The following is a 20,557-nucleotide window of genomic DNA, read 5'->3' as shown; positions in this document are numbered from 1 at the left end:
AAGAGAGGGAATATTCAATTTAAAATGTGCAAAAGCTAATATTTACATTGTTCAGTACATAGAGGCAGGATTACATTAAGAGAAACTGGAAGAGGAAGAGAATAAACTGTTCTTAGAGTCCACTGTAGATAGAACAAATATTAATGAGCTTAAAGCATAGTAACATATTCAGGCAAGATTTTAGAAAAAAAAATCTTTGTAATGATAGAGCTAGTGAGGCATGGGAAGAGATAGCACAGGGAAGTCATGGGAGTAGCTCCCTGGAAAAGATTAACCCTATTTTCACCAATGTTTATTTACAGCTGAACTGCTCTGGGACAGACTATAATTACCTTTTCAAGTCCTCTCCAGACCTGTTTTTTAACAGTTTTAATAAAGCAATTTTTAATGATTTCACCTCACACACAAGGCCTTTGTCACTTGGCGTTGTAAGGGATGTGCTGATTGCTAGAAACAGTTCCTGCCATAGAGAAATCAGGACAGACTGAGATGAAAAAGATTTCTCCTTAAAGTTAACTGCTCTCTATTTTTGTATTTTTTCCCCCATTAAATATATGAATTTGAGAGAAACCAAAAGGACAGCACGTATAGAAAGCAGACACTGGATAAAGGCAGGATTTGCATCAGAATGCAACAGTGCCACTTGATGCAGGGACTTGCTAACTAGTATTACTTTGGAAAAGAAGAGTGCACAAGGGAGGGACCAGGAAATTCAGATTATATGTTTAGGTTATATAGTTGACATAGAAAATTATTGTTTCCAAGAATTTTTAATTTTTTATTTTGTTGCAGTCTTTGCATTGACAAGCCATCTGGATCTCCTATGTGGAATATCATCACTGCCTTCAGGAAAAAGAATATTTTTTTACACATTGCCATGTACACACTTCTGCTAAAGACAGGGTCTTGCAGCTGCTTGCTGCCCACCGTGGCTAATGGTCCACGTAATCTGAGCAGCATTCCTTGAGCACCATGTTCCCACTAAACTCTCAGCAGCTGGAGCAGTTGTGTGAAGTGCAACCTTAGGTTACTAGAGACATCATTAAGTGAGTAATTAAGGAGCTGAATCTCTCCAGTCTCTATCATTTCACCTACTTTTAATAGAATAGCTCCTCAGGCACCTTGTCTTTGGGGTATAGCTACTTTATCATGAATTCAGACATGTATTTTACACGTATTACTGCTGAAAATATTGCTTTGCTACATCTGTGCAATAAACTGAAAACACCAGAAAGTGACAAATGTATTAAAAGAATTAAAAGTTAAGTCAGAACAAAGACAAAAAGACACTTTTCTGCCATTTGCCCACAATGTGTAGCACAGGCTATATCATGCACTGAAAGCCTCGACAATCAAAGTCTTGGAATTCTAGAATAGAAATCCCTCCCTCCTTCCCATGAAAGTTTGGACTTATTCCCAAATATTTTTAAAATGATTGGTTTAGTATAAGAGCACAGCTAAAAAAGTTCTGCCTATCCTTCTATCAATTAACTATTGTGGATGATCTTCCTGTTTTGTCATTAATACTAGGATTTAGTCCACAGATTTGCCAATTACAAACCTCAGCATTTGCTCTCAGAGCCAGCCTCAGCCCAAAACCCCAGAGACTAAATGTTCAAGCCCCTTAAAGTAAGCATAGAAGAAGCATGTTAAAATCTAGTGAAAAATCTCAAGTTTAAATTTTGTCTTACTTTTTTTCCTTTGTGACACAGGCATTGAACATCCAAAATTCATCTGTAAGCAATCAAAACCACAGGTGAAACACAAGAACAAAGGATTTACCTAGTGAGTCATCAAAGTGCTTTATTTTATAAAGCCTTGCTCATGTTTGGAGTGTAATCTAAGCACTAACATACACAATAATGAGTCTTCCTTACCCTGTCCAAATAAACAGTTTATCAACAAGAGTGAGTGACAAAAATGCTACACAGACAAAAAGAATGCTTTGCTGTAAATGTCTAAAATGGTCTAAAATGTACACTCGTTGGCCGCAATTAAATATGTACTCTGAGTACCTTATTTTTACTCCAGGGTCTCCCTGTGGCCTCATACCTTCAGAAGCTTCAGAAAACGAAACTCAGGTGAGAACATAGACAACCAGGGTGTTTAGGGAGAAGACAAAAAAAAAAAAATCAAGCCACAGTACCAACTTATTTAAATACATACAATACAAAAGTATACACATACATTACAGTGCTGCAGACATCACTAAGTCAAACGTAACAAAAAATCCCTGTGGGAAAGGTTGGGGAAAGGAAGAAAAATTAGTACACAGCAACAGGGATAGTATTGCCTTTGGCCACTGGAAGTGTAATTAAGGGGTTGCTGTTGTAGGGGCTCCTCTGAAGTGAACCACAACACAGGTTATGCACAGTTGCAGGCTGAGCAGCACTGACACTGGTTATGGAGAAGGCATGCTGGCACTCCTGATCCCAGTTAGAAATGATGAGAGGGAGGTTTGACTTCTCTTATGTTGCCTACAAAACCTAACAATTTCAATAAAGAAATTTTAAAGGCACAGCTTTAGCACAGTGTATAAGTAGATAAACTTTTAAGCATATGTAAATTTGTCTCTTTCAAGCATGGAGTCTTTCAGGGAAAAATACAAGAGGAGAAGAAATACAATGTTGTTTAAAAATTTTAAACAAGTTAAACATGATCAGCACAGTTTCAGGCAATGTACTATACAATCAAAATTGAGTAAATGGTAGGACAGGTCGTTTTGATGCTGAAAGACAACCTTGGGAAAAATCCCTCCAAAATATCCTTTCGCATTTTATTGTAAAAGAGTCTATCATGGAGGTGAGCGAGACATTCACTTTAGTACACTACTGCATATTACCTCTTGGAAGATGACAAACATTACTTCATTTGTACTGCAAAATAACTTTACATGTAAACTCAAAAGTCTTATTTGTACACGGCTCTGAAATTCAGAAATATCCCTGCTTTCCTAATAATGTAAACAGTAAAATTCAGGGTTCATTTTTCAAGGGATAATCTATAATAAAATACTGCTATTTCAACAGTACAACATAAGCATTTAAACTTCAAATTCCCAGTAAATTACAAGGGAATGGAATTTCTATCAGTGTGCACATCTTTCAGGATGGGTAGAAGATGGAGCTACTATTGCCCAAAACTATGCGCTCCTTCAGATAAGCTACTTTTACACTTGTAACATTATTAGTTCCTATATTGCAAGAATATAAAACAAATGAAAACTTCAGGTAACAAAGAGAAATAAGCAAAGTTTTCCCTTAATGTAAGTTTACTATAGCAAAAATGTACACATAGCATGAATTATGTTAGCTCTTTGTAAGGTAAGAGATGCCAGCTCTCAGATATCTGAGAGGCTGAACTTCCTGATGCAATGTGCTGAAAAAGAAGACAAAAAAGAGAGGGAGGAAAGAAAAGGAAAAACCCAACTGCTAGGAAGCAAATGGGAAAAGCCTCCGGCACCAAGGGCTGTTGCAGCTGTGTTTTTAAGGAGTGCCAGTGTGCAGGGTGTAAGTGTAACATTCGCAGTAAGGTCTTCATTATTATCACCATCATCATCATGAAGAATACTGTCATGTATCTTTTTTCAAAATATAAACTGATCCACAGTTTACAGTTCAATATCAATATTGTAGATTTAACATGCATTTACTCTTCCCCACCCCCACCCCTCTCTGCTCATTTATTCCATTTCAGCTGGTAGCATCAGAGTATTACTGTCACAGTGCACTCTGAGTAAGCCTTTCTATTTATTTAAATTATTTTAAGGTTTTTTTTTTTTTTTTTTGCACACACAAAAGAGTCAGAAATAGCTAGAACTATGCTGGGAATATCAGGCAGCTGTTAAAGCGAGTACTCCACCCCACTTCAGTCATCTTTGCCAGCAGATGTAAACAAAGGGGTTGCTTTCTGTAAGATGAGTGCTTCTCTGAGTTCCTTTTTGTCCCTACACTTGTAGCCACTGCTGCTGTCCCCAGGTCTCGTGTCTGTCCTATGTAACATGATAGGTTACGTCAAGATGTTGGCAATAAAGTCCAAGAAGCGCTTTGAATACTGTTCTGGATTAACAGTTGAAATTTCTGCACCAGCCTATACAGAGAATTGGGACAAAAGAAGAAAGAAGGAAGAACCAGTGTTTTATTTGATGCTTTTGTCATTGAGGACGTCAATAAATTTCATGCGCAGTTTCCAGAACCAGAGACTAGAAACACAAACTGTAAATTGTGGCCCTCAAGCAGAATCTTACTGGTGCCTTTTTAGGCTTCACAGGAGGACACTGATAATCAGTACTCACCCTTGTGACAGCTATCTTCCATTTCTGAAAAATTTTCTTTTTACTTTCCATGCTTCTCTTTACTTTCATTGTACTTCAGTCTTCTATATGAATTTTTACAGCACATTAGCCATGCTACCCACTGATTCACCAGCAGATTCTGGTCTCTAGAGCAGCAGTGCCTTCATACAGAGAAGACTGAATTGCCATACTTACATCTGGCATGTCAACAGTTGTGTAACATGCATTGTTATCTGAATTCTACATAGCCTGGTTTGAGAATGGTAAGAGTAACACTTTTTCAATGTTTATGCATTTAAATCTGGACTCACTGAATAAGCCATACAACTGTTATTTCAATGAAGTAATGATTTAATTAATATTTTTATTCGAGTTTTTCAGAGCCTCACCCACGTTTTTTTTATCTTTTTCCTGTTTTAGAAAAGAGGCAAGTTGCATGCGTGCAATTAATGAATGAACTTCAGTGTGATGTGGCTCAGGATGGAGACAGAGAAATAAACAAAATGATTGTATGAAAGTAATGTTCTGCAGTAAGTTCCAATCACAATCAGCTTCAATAATCATAGTTGTTACTCACAACATATTTCTATCTGTTATTTAAGCCAGAAGTGTGAGTTTTTAAAGTCTGCTACTTTCAAAGTTCAGCAATAATTGCCAGATAATGGCTGCATATGGTCTGCATCAACTTTCAGCTGCCCAGAAAGCAGAGAGTAATGAGAGCATTGCTTTAGAGAGACAAAAAAATACCTCCTACAGGCCTTTGCAGGTCATATCATTCTCTACGGTAACTAAAAAGCCCAGGGCCCTTTGCCTAAAATTTCTCACAATGCCCTGACCCTTCAGACACTTAGACACAGGAGGGATTTAAGCCTCATGAATTAATATGCTCTTTTTAAGAAGTTTATGAAATCTGAATGTTAAATCACCACAGGAGTGATAACAGTAGACATAAATCATAAATCTGGAAGACTGGGCTGGTTCTTTGGTGTCTGCTGCTAAGCAGTAATTTCAGTCAAAATTAAATAATGGCAGTCAAGCAGAAGCCGTCACTGAACAGTCTCTGAGTATTTAATAAGTAAACAATATTTTTATGCCTGATTTTGTAAATTGTACTTTTTTTTTCTGAAGAAGTCTTCTGGAGTAAGCCACATTAGATGCTGAAGAAGTAACTTTCAGCAGGCTGTACCAAACAATGAAACCACCATTAGGGCCCTGCATCTGAAATTAGATTCATGACAGCTTTCATAGAGTGAACAGCTTTGTTTGCAAGAATACGGTGCATCTCACAAATTTAGGACCAAGTCTTAAAAAGCATCTCACTAGAGTTCTTTGTGGGTGAGAAAGCTGAAAAAGGGGTTCCACTCTCAGTATGTAATTTAGGATTTATTTCCCCTTTCCCTAGCTTTACTGAACTGTCCTGTATCAGGGCACTAAACAAAAATGCAGGAATATACACAAGTCAGAGGAAGAAACCAACCCAGATACTTACCCCATGTTTTACCGTCTTCGCAGCATGGGCAGCTTTCTTTTTTGCATCATAATGAGTAAGAATGTCAATAATGGCCATGAAGTACACCTCCTTCCTGGGAGCATCTGCCAACAGCAAACAGGGCAGTAAGAAGGACTTCTGAAACATCAATGAGTTCTCCTTCTAACAAAGGAGACTTGGTACAACTCAATCAGCAGCTAAGACAGGTCAATGTCAGTCATAATCAAGATGTGTAAAAAGCACAAGCTCAAGCTGTCCTTAATTCAGAGTTTAACTGCACTCATATATAATGCAAAATCTCCTAAATGAGTGTAAAATAAAAAAATAGCATACAGAAATAGAAATTATTGCTCAGTTAAGGTAATGTAGATTTCATCTTTGTGGAAAAACTATGAAGTTTTATATGAAAGGTAATGCTTCTGTGTCAACAAAGAGAACTGCAGAATAAACTAGGCTGGAAAAGACCTTTGAGATCATCAAGTCCAACCTATGACCTAACCCCTCCTCATCAACTAAAACAAGGCACTGAGTGCCATGTCCAGTCTTTTTTTAAACATGTCCAGGGATGGTGACTCCACCACGTCCCTGGGCAGATGATTCCAGTGCCCAATCACACTTTCAGTGAAGAATTTTTTCCTGACATCTAACCTAGACTTCCACTGGTGCAGCTTAAGATCATATTTTCTTTATGAATAAAATCATGCATTTATCCATGTCAATGCTTATAAACAAAAAGAAAAGGTAACTTTCCTGTATTGAACAGGCACAGGTACCCAATTATACTTAATTTTACACACTAACATTAAACTCAGTTTCAGGCTTCTTACACACTCCTTATGATGACTTTCTTAGCTGCAACACAGAAATTGGGTATGACTGCACAAATTTTCAAAAAGCAACCAAAAAAATGAACTATAACTTGGAACACTGCTTTTCTCATTCTCTTTAGACTGTTTTTAACAGTGTTATCTGCCAGAAAAGTTATAGTTACTAGACTTTCTGAAAGGGATGAAAACCCCATGAATTAACTGTTGAAGAACTGGTGAACCAGAATAGCTAAGCATTATAGAAATCTTCTTCTTTCTGCTGCCACCAAAGAGCAAATTTCCTTTCCACACAGTGAACTTGTTTTTCAGTTTACATTTGCCTTTACATGGTTGTGAGAACTTTAGAATTCTGATGCAAGGATCAAACCACCTTAACAGAAAGATATTTCTTACTGCTTACTTTCATGGGATTTTATTCCATAAACATCAATAGCTGGATCAAATTCCCCTGGGGCCAAAGGCAGCGAGCTGTTCAGTGTATTTCCTGGACTGTCTGGAGGAGTTCCAATAGGGTGAGTCCCATCACTTTCACCTTCCTCTTCTCCATCATTCTCTTCACACTCTATTTCTTCCTGTTCAGCTCTTTCAACATCATGAATTCCAACCAGCAAGCTGTAGTCCATGAGCTTTAACTGAGCAAGGAACTAGAAAGTGATAATAAGCAGTCTATCAATATTTCTGAAAAACACAAGCTCCACTTACAAAAAGATGTCACAAATTGAGAAAAACTTCTAAGGCACTTCTGAGAGAGAGCAAAGGGAAGATTAAGTGATAAAGCTGGCAAAGAGATACCTGATTTTACTAAAATGTATTAGCAGCACACAAATTACTTCAAACTTATTCTATAGCCCACTCTTCCAACAGCCTCAGGGGAAAAAAAATCTGTGAGTAGTGAAGACCAGTGTGCCTGCAAGCCAACAGCTGTTACTCCTGACTTGTTTCAGTAAAATTAGATTCACAAAATAGCCTGGGTTGGAAGTGACCCCCAAGGATCAAGTGCAACTGCTGGCCCTGCTGTACAGAAACATCCCCAAGAGTCACACCATGTGCCTGAGAATATTGACCAAATGCTTCTTGAACTCTGTCAGGCTTGGTGCTGTGGCACCATCCTCTCTGCCCTCCTTGGACAGCTTCCTTATGATGTGGTGCCCAAAACCACACACAGCAGCTGAGGTGGGGACTGCTCTGTCACTGCTCAGTGTCCAGAGCAGCCTCTGTGCTAGCAGGTGTAGAGCGTGCTATGATCTGGTGCAGAACCCACCCTCTCAATCCCTTTTAAGTCTTATTAAAGAATCATAAAAAATGTTCAAATGTTCTTGCAGTGGAAAGCTGTGAAGTTTCACACCCTGAAGACATGAAATGATGCTGTATTCTCTTCACAGTGACAGGCTCATGATTTACATCATGAAAGCAAAACATGTATGTGAATGAAAAGGTGGATTTGAATAAAGAAGAAGGATGGGAGATTTTAGGATATTGAAAGATAAATACACTCTATGTACAAACAAAGAGTTATTTTAGTTGAGGAGAACAGCATAAGGCAGAGAGAGGAGGATGGAAATAAGGAAGGTATAAAAGCAGGAAAATGGGGTAAACAGCCCAAGGGGGCAAAGGATAAGCAGGACAGAGCCATGCTGCAGCTTAAAAGCAGTACTGTGCTTTCAAACTTGTGAAGCCCATGCTTGTGGTATGCAGAGAAAGTGGCTGAAAATAAAAATTGCTTCAGTTTTTATAAACTCTAAGTGGTTATAAAAAGGAAGCTAGAGCAGACCAAGAAAGAAGGCATTGGTACAGAGAGACTGATGGGGATGAAAAAGATAAAATACTAGGTAATGAGAAACTCCAGTGTGTCAAAATCTGATTCTGGAAAAAAAAGATGAGCTGGAGATAAATGTAAATTCAAGTGCTAGAAGAAATATTGTGAGATTGAGAGGAGGTTTTAAGAAGAAGAAGAAACTGTTTTTTAAAGATTTCAGTATCATTTATTTCAGTATAATAAAACAAGAGATTCTCACAAGACTGGAAGAGATCTAAGTTTGAAGAGATGATGCACAACAATATACAATACAAACAAATGAGACTGGCCAAAGGCAATGGGGTGGAAGAACTCCAGGCATATTATTCACTACTTGGTAAATACAGGGAAAAAAAAAATCTACCAATAATAATACAGAACAGTATGAAAGAGAATGGACTCTTGGGAAAAAAACAGTGAGCTACAAATTAGAAGAGAATGGCTCTTGGAAAAAAATGTGCTGCTGCTAACAACAAAAAGACTGAGGGAGATCAGCACAAGGAAAAACTCTTATTTTAAATGGAAAAAATATGTAGTGTTTCTTGAGACACCTGCAATGGAATAAGGAGATGGGAAAACAGACAAGGGGACATCAAAACACAGTAATAACTGGTGTTTGAACATAGGAAGGGGACATAGGACTTGATTAGGAGAGAAATATTGAAACAAAGCTTAATGGAAAACAAGAACAGATATAAAGCTATCTAACTGAGCATAGTACTCCATTATATGTTTAACTATAAATACTGTCTGATAAGATAATCATATACTAAGTGTTGTGCATTTCCTTTCGTTGTAGTGAAATGTGAGCTTTTACACTCTGGTTACAAAGTGTGTCTATCAGTTATCTAATAAGGGCAAAAAGAACCAACAGAAGAAAAGTGAGGTTAAAGAGTAGCTTGCCATTGTCAAAATCAGGAGCCAGATCACTTCACACTAGTGGTTTACATGGACATTAAACATTTCTCTGTATAAACTTCAAACCCATCAAACCAACCTCTCAAGTCATAATCTGGAATCTGCCATTATATTCCCAGTCTGGTATATGATATAGATCATACACAATCTACTTTTCGGGGTAAGAAAGTACTTTCCACATTCCTTCCACACACTTAAGATATTATCTGCAACCTACTTGCTGTAAAAGCAGTAGTCAGCAACAGCAGTACATGTTAAAAGAGCACAAAATTTTAACCCAAATAAACTTATCTCTAGAGCTGTGACATCAGTAGAGCACAATATTTCAAATGTAAAATAAACACACATGGATATTTCACAAAGTATTTATGTTTTCATCGTCCTCACCACCATAAATTTCCCATTGTTACTATGATGGGATATTATATTTCCTCAGAAGCAAATTATTGGGCAAATTCTAAAGTAACAGTATTTTGTTTTGTACAACTAATGAGATAAAATCTGAAGAATTTGGAACATCAATTCACAGAGCTCTTTTGATATAAATAGCTGAAAGTCTTATTAAATCACAGACACATTTTGCTACCAAGTCTTTACCAAATCTGCCTTTTTACTTGAAAACAGATTTTAGTTTTTGAGTATAAAGCTGCAAAATACTGAGTTTAGGAAAAATATTTTAAATTATGCAAACTAAAGGCAAGTTGTGTGAACAAGTTAGTCTGATATTTATTATTTGAACAAAATCAGTGAAAATATTTCAATAAATTCATACATAAACACTTTTCTTTCAAGTATTTACTATATTCAGCCAAGTAAAATACAAATTTAAATGAAAGACTACATTAAGATAATGAGAATCCAATTGCTGTATTCAGATCACTGAAGCACTCAACTGTTGTGATACTTAGAATGATTTAAAACTGGATTACTAATGTGAAACAAAAAGGACATGCACAGCTGTGAGCAGGGCAGATGCCCCTCCTCTCTTATGGACTACAGTCCATGTCTGGCCTTTGCTCTGGTGGACCTCCACCTGTAAAATACAACTAACAATACTCACCTCTCTCTCGGGGGCATTTGGAAGCACTAGGCTTGTAAACCATTTAAGTACTAAGCAGTACCATCATTTTAACATCACATCATCAAGGCAGGAACAATGTATGGCAACCAGCTATGGCAGCAAGCCATTTATCACATCAGCAAAGCAGTGATCAACTCCTGAAAGTTTAAATTGTGTTTCATTTAAATCAGTCAGTGTTTACAGTTTTATAAACAAGAGCTTTTATTAATGAATTACAGGTATGATTTCCTGGGATATCCATAATTTGCCACACATTTTAATCACATGTAACCCAACAGGCACATTCTTACCTCAACATCCTTTTTGAGTTTCTCAAGGAACATCTTTTTGTTATTCTCATCAATATGAATCTTTTGGCCATCATTAATAAAATCATTGTCTTTGAACGTCGGCAGCTCTTTGGCCTAAAACAAACCAAAATTCCTGTAAGAGCAGGATTGTAAAGAGGAGCGTGGTGAAGCTGCTGGCCCTGTGCCTGAGAAGGCACCCCCGAGGTGCTTCTCCTCCATGGCACACAGCTCTCCATAACTGCACCCACACAGAGCTCTTTGCTCATCTTACCCCTCCTGGAATGGCCTGGAAGGTATGAGTTAGCTGGGCAGCAAATGCAGCTAGGACAAAATCTCCACTCAATACCAGATTTGCATTGAACACTGATTTGCATCGAGCTTCTTCCAAGATGTCATTTGTCAAAGCGACTGGCAGTAAGTGAAGTTAAAACAATCTATCCCTCAAAACAAAGGGCCTGCATCAGGTCTTACAGAGGAAGTTAAACAGGATTGCATTTTCCACATCTACTGTGAATGTTCACAAGTGCCAAATAATCATTGGAAAGCATCAAATGAATATTGAATTATGAAATTCTTCTTAAAAGCAGCAAATGCCAGAGAAGACCACTGCCTCTTCAATATGTAATTAAATATTCTTGATGTTGGAGCAACTTGATTACCTTCATCTTCAACTCCCTCAGTGATTTGCAATGCCTCAAATGGGCTCTGTTTTTAATGGACAGTGACTGGAAGTTTACTTAAAAAGCCCCAGCAAACTGACAAACAAAAGAGCAATTCCTTCAGGACATTTGGTCAAGCAAGTTAGAAGTAATACTAACTCCTGCAATCAGAGCTTTGAAAAAATTGGCCCATTAAGAGCAATGAACAGCCTTTCTCCCTGTCCCACCTTTAATCAATAGCATGGAAGAACAAGCTTCCTTTACAAAGAAAATGTTACAGAACAACCAGTGCTGCAATTTCTATGAGCTGTCAATGGCCAAGAACTAGTGAATACCCTGAATAAAAGAATTTCCCCTTAATCTGAAAGTCCTTCTGCTAGGAATAAAAGGCAGCTAAAATCAGTCTACAGGAATGTCCTCCATAAGTTTAACTAGTTAGACATGGCTTATAATCTTACTGGAGATGGTATTTTTCATGAAGTTTATTTTCTTCCTATGACACAGCAAGGAAAAGAACCTGAGAGCTTCTTTCCTCTACTCCAACAGGTATATCTCGAAAAGCACAGCATTCAAATGTGAGCACCACAGCAGACTCCGAGAGGCCCTCATAGATCTTCACAAAGGCTAACAGTTCTTTTTGCTGTTGAGCTGTGTGCACTGACGTGGCCAAAATACTCAGTTGCCCAACTGTCCAAATTAATTTTTTGGACCTCGAATTTGTAAATTGCTTGAGAATCCCACAATGCTACTTTTGTTTAGAAAAGTGATCCTTTCCTTCCAATAGCTGCTCAAAAACACTTGAGAAATTAGTAACTCTGTAATAGTTACAAATCCATTATTAAATCCATGGCATCCCAATACCTATGGAGTTTGAAAAAAAAAAAAGGTTTTAGTCTGGTTGCCCTGAATTATTATTGTCTAGCATCTAGAACATTCTGATATATTAAAATACCCTCTAACAGTGATCCTCTATCTATATTTAAAAAAAAAACCAACAAAACAAACACCCAAGCTGCTGAGGTGGAGCTAGAACATTCATCTGTCCCAGAGTCATTCAGCAGTGCTCTCCTGCTTTACTCAAAAACAATGCTGGACACCTCCTGAAGCTCACAACGAATTGTTTACCACAATATGACTGCACAGTATGGATTGATTTTCTTTCTGGCCTACTCAATAAGAGGTTTGGGACAAAAAGGAGCAGGGGTAACATTGGATAAGCATTCGTCTAACAGCTGTAGAGATTACCATACTCAATTGAGCAGAGTGTCCCATGGACAGGGCTAATTCGGCAGAGGCGGGACTGAGGATGCAGGGATGTTGCCAACACTGGAGGATGGAATCCAGTGCGTGGGATGCTTAAGAATGGAGAGGAGATTTGGATGAAATAATTTAAGATGAAGCAATAATGAAAAGAATGCAGGAAACCAAGCTTCCTTCATTTTTAGCCCAAAATCACTTTAAAAAATTCCCCAGATTATTTTTCCACCTAGTATTTCCAAGTTATTGATTAAATTAGGCAGAGGTTAAAGTGAAACAAACCCATTAAACAGAAACCCCCCCTACTAGTGCTGTTTAAAGCTGGAGGGTGAGCACAGAGGGAGGATGTGCTTGTGGTTAAGATGCTGAGATGCTTGTTTGCCTCTAGGCTCTGCCGCAGGCTTCCCGCAGAGCACAGCCCCAGCCACACCAGCGGGGCTGTGAGGGGAAGCTGCCTCGCCACTGAGGATAGTCCTATGGTGGTAAAAAAACCCTCAAATTACAAGTAGTGTCTTCTTTGGAAGATGCTAGGGCTGGTAAGCCAGTTGTGCAAGTGCCATACTTCACTTTAACCTTGTCTCTAACCTATTTTTAATAGAAGCGAGCTAGCAAAGCTGACACTGCTGCAGTTCTTGCCTGTCATCACAAGACCCAAGGGGCACTCCCAAGGACGTTCTGGGCAGTGAGTCAGCACTCCCAAAAAGCCAGACTCTTCACTGCCTTGTATGCAGGTTCCCCCAGACCACGATCATCCCTCTGACAACATTTTTCTGAGGTAATCTTTATTCACCCAAATACCCAAATATAGTTTTAAAGACTTGGCAAGTGTAGAACCATGTAAGTTAAAAGCCAGTTCTGAAGCAAGTGAAGAAAAAGGACAAAGTAAAAGCAGTGGGTCCCATCTGAGCAACTGAAGTTAAGAGCTCTGTGCCAGTGGTTGCTCTCACTACATTATTTGGATTATGCCCCTCAGAGTATTCTTTTCCCTCTTTCTAGGTGTTACTAGACAAACCCCTCTTTTTTTGTGTGTACTAGGCAATATTATTTTCCCTATTTATTTAAAGCTGGATAGTCCTAGGATACGGGTGCAGTCCCACATATTACTAATGACAGCCACTGGAAGAAGTGTTTCTAGTAGTACTTTAACTGAAATTCGTCTTAAAATTGATTTGTGAATTTAAGAATCAAAACCTATGAAATATTCAGCTAGGAGGGGCTCTTGTAGTTATGCCAAATTAATAACACATTCATTCATATTGAAAAATCCCACTATGTTCATTTCTTACATGCTGAAATAAACACAAATAGAATCACATTGTGGCAGTTTAGAACATTATCTGAATGAAAAAAAAATGAGGCTTTGCTTTAATGAAATAATTGATATGGTTAATTTTTTATGATGTCTCAAATATTTCCAATGAAGCAAAATCCTTCTTGGAAAATGATTCTCCTAGAATGTAATTCATTATAATGAACATATTACTGTCATTAAAGAACTAAATATTTTAAGAGCTGCACAGGAGATGAGCATCTAACTACTTCCACTAAATTAATAATAGATTTTCTTTCTGAACCACCTCCACTGTTTTTAATCTCCTACTTAAAAGACGCAAGAAAGGCACAACAGATTTTACAAATATAAAATATCTATTTATTAAAAAAGCATGTTATTGGCACACTTCAGGTTTGCATTCCATAGTTTGCCATGGTCACAGAGAATTTTAATGGCAGGAAGATCTCACTGTCTTTGAAAGGCTGAAAAATCAATAAAGATTTCTTAGTAACTAAGATGACAAATGCAAAGCCTCATTCAAAATAAAAGTATAGTGTAAGAGCTGATACTGTTTTGAGCTAAAAAAACCCCTTGGAAAGTAAGAACCAGGTGAAGTTTTATTTCTAGATGAACATGGTAACAGTTTTTGTATATTTCTTAGGACATCTCAATTCAGCATCCTACCCTAATGAGTTGAAATGAATTTAGCAATTTTGTTTCCCCCAAAGGGATTTTGCATGCATCATGATATCAAAAATAATGGTCACAGCTAACACTAATGCTGGCATTTTGGAAGCAGCTTGCTAAAATAGCTGTAGGTCAGGTAAGTTTCCAAATAAGTGATTAAAAAAGGAAAAAGACTAATTGTCCTCATGACTTGGCAGCAATTTCCTATCTAACAAAGACAAGGTTTAGGTTTTAGGAGAAATATTGCATAGCAGCCTTATTTTTTTCTCTGGAACTAGCCACAAGTCACATTATTCATGCAGCTAATCATGGAAAAATTTGGCTTACAACTTATAACTTTTGAAAATTATGTAAAACATCTGCCAAGAGTGAAGGTCCACACCCTGGGCTTTTTTAACAGCAAATGACCCACATACACCTTAATTTTTTAAAGTACTGGGCTCACCAGCAGATATGGAAGGCAGTGTTTGGGGAAAAAAAAGGCTATAATACTAAAAATAGTTTGCAATAATTTGGAGCAGGTGATTTTGAATTGAATCAAAACTCTGGAGTCACTAGATGTACAAGAGGGAAGAATAACTTCCTTTAGAATTACGCAGTTTCTTGCCTCCAATAGTTCTGTGAGCTGGCTCCAAACTTTTGTTCTACAAATTGCCTTGCTCTAGACAGGGGCTCTGATACAAAGGGCGTGCAGCTCAACTTAACATCACAGGTCTGTAAAAGGCAATGGAAATAGAGCTGTAACCCCAAAATAGTGTTTGAGGGTAAACACTGGAATGACTTTAGCCAGTACAACAGGCATGTTCTGTAGGAAAGAAAAGAATTGTGCAGGATGCTGTAGAAGGGTTAAGTACTCAAGCAAGTACCAAAATAGAAACTGTCTTCTCAATGCTCAAGGAAATGCATCCAGAATTATCCCTAGCATTAATGTCTTCCTGCTGCAAAATGAACATGTAACACATAAAATGCAACACAAAATTTCCCTTGTTATTTTTTAAATTCTTTCAACATATGGAAAGCAGACTTCTAAACAAAAATGAAACAAAACACCCCCACCCCTCAAAACCAAACAAAGGCAAACTAGCAATTTATTTTGAAAAACTGTTATGGGGTTGGTGTCATAAGAAGGCTAAATGCTGAAATCAAAACCCTGAATGTCTCTCCCTATCTTTGGAGTGAGATGTTTTGAAAGCTATAATATCTGTATATTGCAACATTTAGATTTATTTCACAGATAAGTGTCAGATACTTCACAAGTCTCTTGTGTGAGATCAGCACATGAAGCAGACTGAAATCACTAATTAGAGATAAGTACAAAAATGTTCTGAAATTAGTAATTCCTAAACAGCAGGAAAAAATAGCTCAGATTTTGGAATGATCTACCTGAAATAATGTTTTACATAGTGACACCAAAAATAAAAAAAAAAACCTGAGTCAAGACTGAGTGATCTTGTTCCTATGCTCCTCTCCTTCCTTAGGTTATACTTTCGTCTTAGAAATCATTTAATTACTATATGCTGTAATATATAAAGTTAAACACAAAGCTAACATCTAGTGACAACTTCCCATCTAATTATCATAGCTACATACTTTGCATACAATTTAATTAAGATGTAACATAGCTGTCAACTATGGCAATCTTTTTCCCAAAAGAAACTTGAATAGAAAATCCTTTATTCAATTGTATTGAGTATCATTTTACTGCACTTATGAATGGTGATTTATGAAACAACACATACTACAGAGGTGGCAGTGCAAACAGTTTTAGGTTGATTTAAAAACACGTGATAATCTCTGAAATTGCTTGAGAAAGATGAAATGTGGTGGGTATCAGTTCAGTTAGGATTCATTTTTCTTCTTCAAATTTCTTTCTGAACTGCTCACTCAGAAGCAAGAGCTTAGATTCTTTTACCAGTACAAGTAGACTCAGCTGTTACTGCTAATTTGATGTTGTACTGCAAGTATGGCATAATTGTGAGCAGCTAGACCACCAGGGGAGTTCTCCATTATCCTCATTTCACTTCAGAGGGCAAAATTGTGGCAAGAATGAACAGAAAATGCCCACTATTAAAATAATAAAAATTTCAGAAATAGTAGTAAAGCCCAAAAAATCAAAAGGATTTGATCAGCTGTCAGAATTTGACAACTGTTGAAACATACTGTTCTTTTAAAATCCAAGGCATCTGTAAGTGTATGTTATGATACATCTTGCCAAGAAAGTGCTGTCTTTATTATTAAAAGTATCATTTGTAACACAGATGAAAGGCATTGTGTGTTAAGGTGAAATTTAAGGGATTGGTGCTTGTTTCTGCACTGATTATCACAAAACATTGAAATGACAGTTTTGGAACTGCTCATCCATATGTTAGGATATTAAACAGCTGAAGAAAGTCAAACGGGAGGTAAACTGCAAACAGGATGGAAAAGTACCACTCTCAATCAGGCAACTTTTCATCCTAAAAAACTGATTTAAAAACAAGTTTGAATAGTAATACCTCTTTTACACTACTAAGCTAATGAAGAATTATACTATTTTCTCTGATTTCTTATCCATTAATATTTGTCTCTTCTTTATTGAGTAAATAACTTTTAGTTTGATAGGAAGAAGATTCAAGAACAGAAATTTCACCAAATTTGCATTTACAAAGTAATTTATCTAAAATTTACAGTCTGCATTAGCATGTGACTGAAAGACTTGCTCTTCTGTTTTCTGTCTTCTGCAGCTTTAAGAGAAGTAAACATATCATGCTTAATATTCTGAAAACCATTTGATTAGTTGAATGTTGTCATTTGAAACTTGATATGAATTGCTTAAAAGCCCATTTAAAAACTAGCCATTGCCAGAAAATTTAGCCATATATTTCAGTACCAAAAGCTTCCTTTATTACTCTCACATGTGAGTAGTCATACAGTTATAATAACTAATCATACTGCCACTAATTGAAATTTATTAATATTAATGTCATTTCAAGATAATATTAATAAATTAATGATTTAGCTTGCATCTGGCTAAAAATTAGCTAATAGTTTACTACACCAGCTCAGGTTTTCAGATTGTCTGGTTTTGTTTAATCCCTATGGCCAATTTCTTCTATGATAGGAGATGCCAAAATCTCTTAAGAGATTTTGCTAAAACTCCCCCCCTTCCCTTCAAATCAAATCTTTCCAGTTGTTTTCAAATTTTAAGATTGCTTTGAGATTCTCACAGATGACAACAAAAAGTTTGAAGCACTGACATCTATTTAAGAGAAAATGGAAGTAAAAAACCATTCTACAGAGCTCCACTTGCCACTCAGGAATAATGGATCATCTACATATTCAGGTCAACGGAGTCCTCAGGCTCTGGAGTCAGTGGCACATGTGCAGAAATACATCTCATGACAGCAGCTCTTTAGCACTGCTCAGAGTTTCAGAACCAAACTTCCCTTGTCTATTCATAGAAATATACAACACCCTTTTTATCTAAACCTAAAAGCTGTGTGTTAGATTTAGGTAGTCTTAGTGAGCAAATCTGTTGTCATGCCTACTGCAGGAGATTCAGATCATAGTGATGACAAATCTTCTGAACATATCCAGTGCACATGCAAAATGTATTGCGGCCCTTTCAAATCAAACAGCAGACTCCATAACTCAAACAAAACCCATGAAATAAGTAAAATACTAATTTTCCCTTGTTTGAATCCCTAAAAGTCTCAAAGTGTAAAATGATGTTCCCTCTATGAATGTAGAAGGCTACCCAATAATTACCTTTCTTAGTAATCTTTTTTTGGAATGCAAGCTTGTCACTTCCCTGCTGCATTGCACCGGGGTTTGAGGGGAATGCTGAGTGACAGAAAGCTGCTTCCAAAGCCTCAGACTGTGTGCTTACAACATCAATAGCCTTTGTGCAGTTCCATCCCCAAGAAACCACACCATTAAAAGAGCAGAATAAGAATCAGGGGGATGAGGCTTTTATACATTATTTTCAGAGACGTACTCAAAATCAAAGGGAAGGTTTTAGATGTGAAGTTGATAAGAATTTTTGTTATCTGCCATATGGAAGTTATGATTTCACATTAGATTCACAGAATCTAATGTGAAATCATTGTTTTATGCAGTTACATAAAACTACATAAATCTGTTTCAATTTATCTATAAGCAAATTCAATAGTAATTCTGCCATGAACTTACACAGGAGCAAAATTAAGGCACTGTTTCTTTAAGATTCTCACTCAATGTATTAACTACAATACACATATTATTAACCTATTTATTATTATGAGGCATATTCCAGAAATTGCTCAAAACTACTTTGCTAAACATCTGTATAGTATCAACTCCTGTATAGCTGACTATACCTAATATTTTAAAATTTTTATGTTACTAGTTCAAGCATTAATGTTGCAACCTGAAGCAGTCCCATCCAAATAATTTGTCCTCATCCTTTCTATCAGATTATTTTAATAGTACAGCTGAGGTTTCCAATGACATTAGGTATTGTTTCTAAGACACTGAAGGGTTACACCCTGCACATCAAAAACACTATAGTTGCCACTGAACAAGAACAAAAACAGATGACAAAAGAAAGAAAAGAGACCATTCAAGACATGATCTTGAGGGCCTGGTTCAGCAGAAGAGAGCTATTGCTGGCAATGGTAACTGCAGCTCGAAGGTGGGGCTGTGGTACTGCCTAATGCTAAGAAGAATTTAAAGTGTTCCATCATGCCTTAGGAAAGGTGGAAAAACCTGGCATGGAGTTTTTCATGCAATGAGAACTGACAGCTACTGCATGTCCCTTACTCCTTTAGTGCAGTTGAGTGATCTGTAGAAGACTCAGAGAGGCAGGTATGGCACAACTACTGCTTAGGAGAAAAACAAATGATCTGAATGGAATTTGGGGACAACAGAAAATGAAGTCTCTTAAGTGAACTCTTGAATTAGCTCATGCTAATTCAGGAGGAATGTGCTTGGACAAATTAAGAAAACAAGGGCCATCGGTTGTTAGACCTTGCCCAAATTTGAAATCTAAAAAGTCTCAGATGATGGAGACTATGTTACACTTCCAATTATCTGTAGAATCTCCAGAGAAACCTCTCCTATAACGCCATCTGGCTATTTCGCTAAAACCACAAAGAAAAACTGAGAACATTAAATTTTCCAAAAGAACCAAAGTTGGAGGTGAAGAAAAATAAAGCAATCTATTTCTGTTTAGAGCAAAGTTTCAGCCCAGAATTTGAGGGAGACTGTCTCTCATTACAGCTACATTTTCATCTAAGTCTGTCAGTCACTTGCTCATTTGTATGAACTTTACACACTCAAGGGTTCCCATAATTCAAGGTTTGATTCATCCTTACACCCAGTTTAGAAGTGGTGTCCCATCACATAATTCCATTAACTCACATGGAGTATTCATAAATTTCAATATTAAATAGGAAGAGAAAGAAGATGAAGCAGGAGAGAAGGGAACAAAGTTCTGATGTTTTCCTAGCATAGGGCAGGCCCTGAAGACACTAAGAGAAGAGAAAAGGAAAAGGAGGAGGTAGAGGATTGGCTCACTTACCTCTGAAATTACAACACCTTTGCAAACCAATATTCAAAGGTCTGCAGGAAATAGAGGACAGATAAAGGAGGGATAAAGTAGAACTCAAGAGGGAAGAATATGGCAGAAAAAAAGGAAAGGGTCAGAACAGCACTGGTTATGTTTGTTCTGAGTCTGGCTAAAAGGTTAATTAATTGAAAAAGAAACAGAAATGCACCATACCTTTTCTTTGTCACTGGCTTCTCGAGCCACAGTAGAGCCCTGAAACAGAAAAAATGGATCTAAAAATGTGCATATGTCAGAAACTAATTTGAAAATGTTATAACAGGTCAAAAAGAGGATGAACTGTATCCTTTTGAACTTGAGAAATGATTTAAAGAAAGGTGATACAGTAGGTAGAATGTCCAGGACTGCTGAACTGCTGTAATCATGTGAAGAAGATGCATCATGAGAGAAGAAAGATGGATTA

At 37.1% G+C, this 20,557-nt stretch overlaps 1 protein-coding gene across 3 annotated transcripts in view; it reads right to left on the bottom strand.

The window, feature by feature from the left end:
• Positions 1 to 1,777: 1,777 nt before the first annotated feature.
• The window catches only part of PIP4K2A (phosphatidylinositol-5-phosphate 4-kinase type 2 alpha), a 107,627-nt gene continuing 88,847 nt past the window's right edge, over positions 1,778 to 20,557 (bottom strand). For all 3 annotated transcript variants that reach the window (XM_059841851.1, XM_059841843.1, XM_059841860.1), the window contains 5 exons: positions 20,311 to 20,349; positions 10,695 to 10,808; positions 7,011 to 7,254; positions 5,784 to 5,887; positions 1,778 to 4,089 (listed from right to left, as the gene is read on the bottom strand). In XM_059841851.1, coding sequence (XP_059697834.1) covers positions 4,009 to 4,089; positions 5,784 to 5,887; positions 7,011 to 7,254; positions 10,695 to 10,808; positions 20,311 to 20,349 — 582 coding nt within the window. In that variant the 3' untranslated portion in view covers positions 1,778 to 4,008. The remainder of the gene's footprint in view (positions 4,090 to 5,783; positions 5,888 to 7,010; positions 7,255 to 10,694; positions 10,809 to 20,310; positions 20,350 to 20,557) is intronic.

Source organism: Haemorhous mexicanus, chromosome 1, assembly GCF_027477595.1.
Source record: "Haemorhous mexicanus isolate bHaeMex1 chromosome 1, bHaeMex1.pri, whole genome shotgun sequence".
In the NCBI taxonomy this organism is placed as follows: Eukaryota; Metazoa; Chordata; class Aves; order Passeriformes; family Fringillidae; genus Haemorhous; species Haemorhous mexicanus.
Note: the sequence above shows the minus strand (reverse complement) of the source record. Positions and strands in the feature narration are given on the sequence as shown.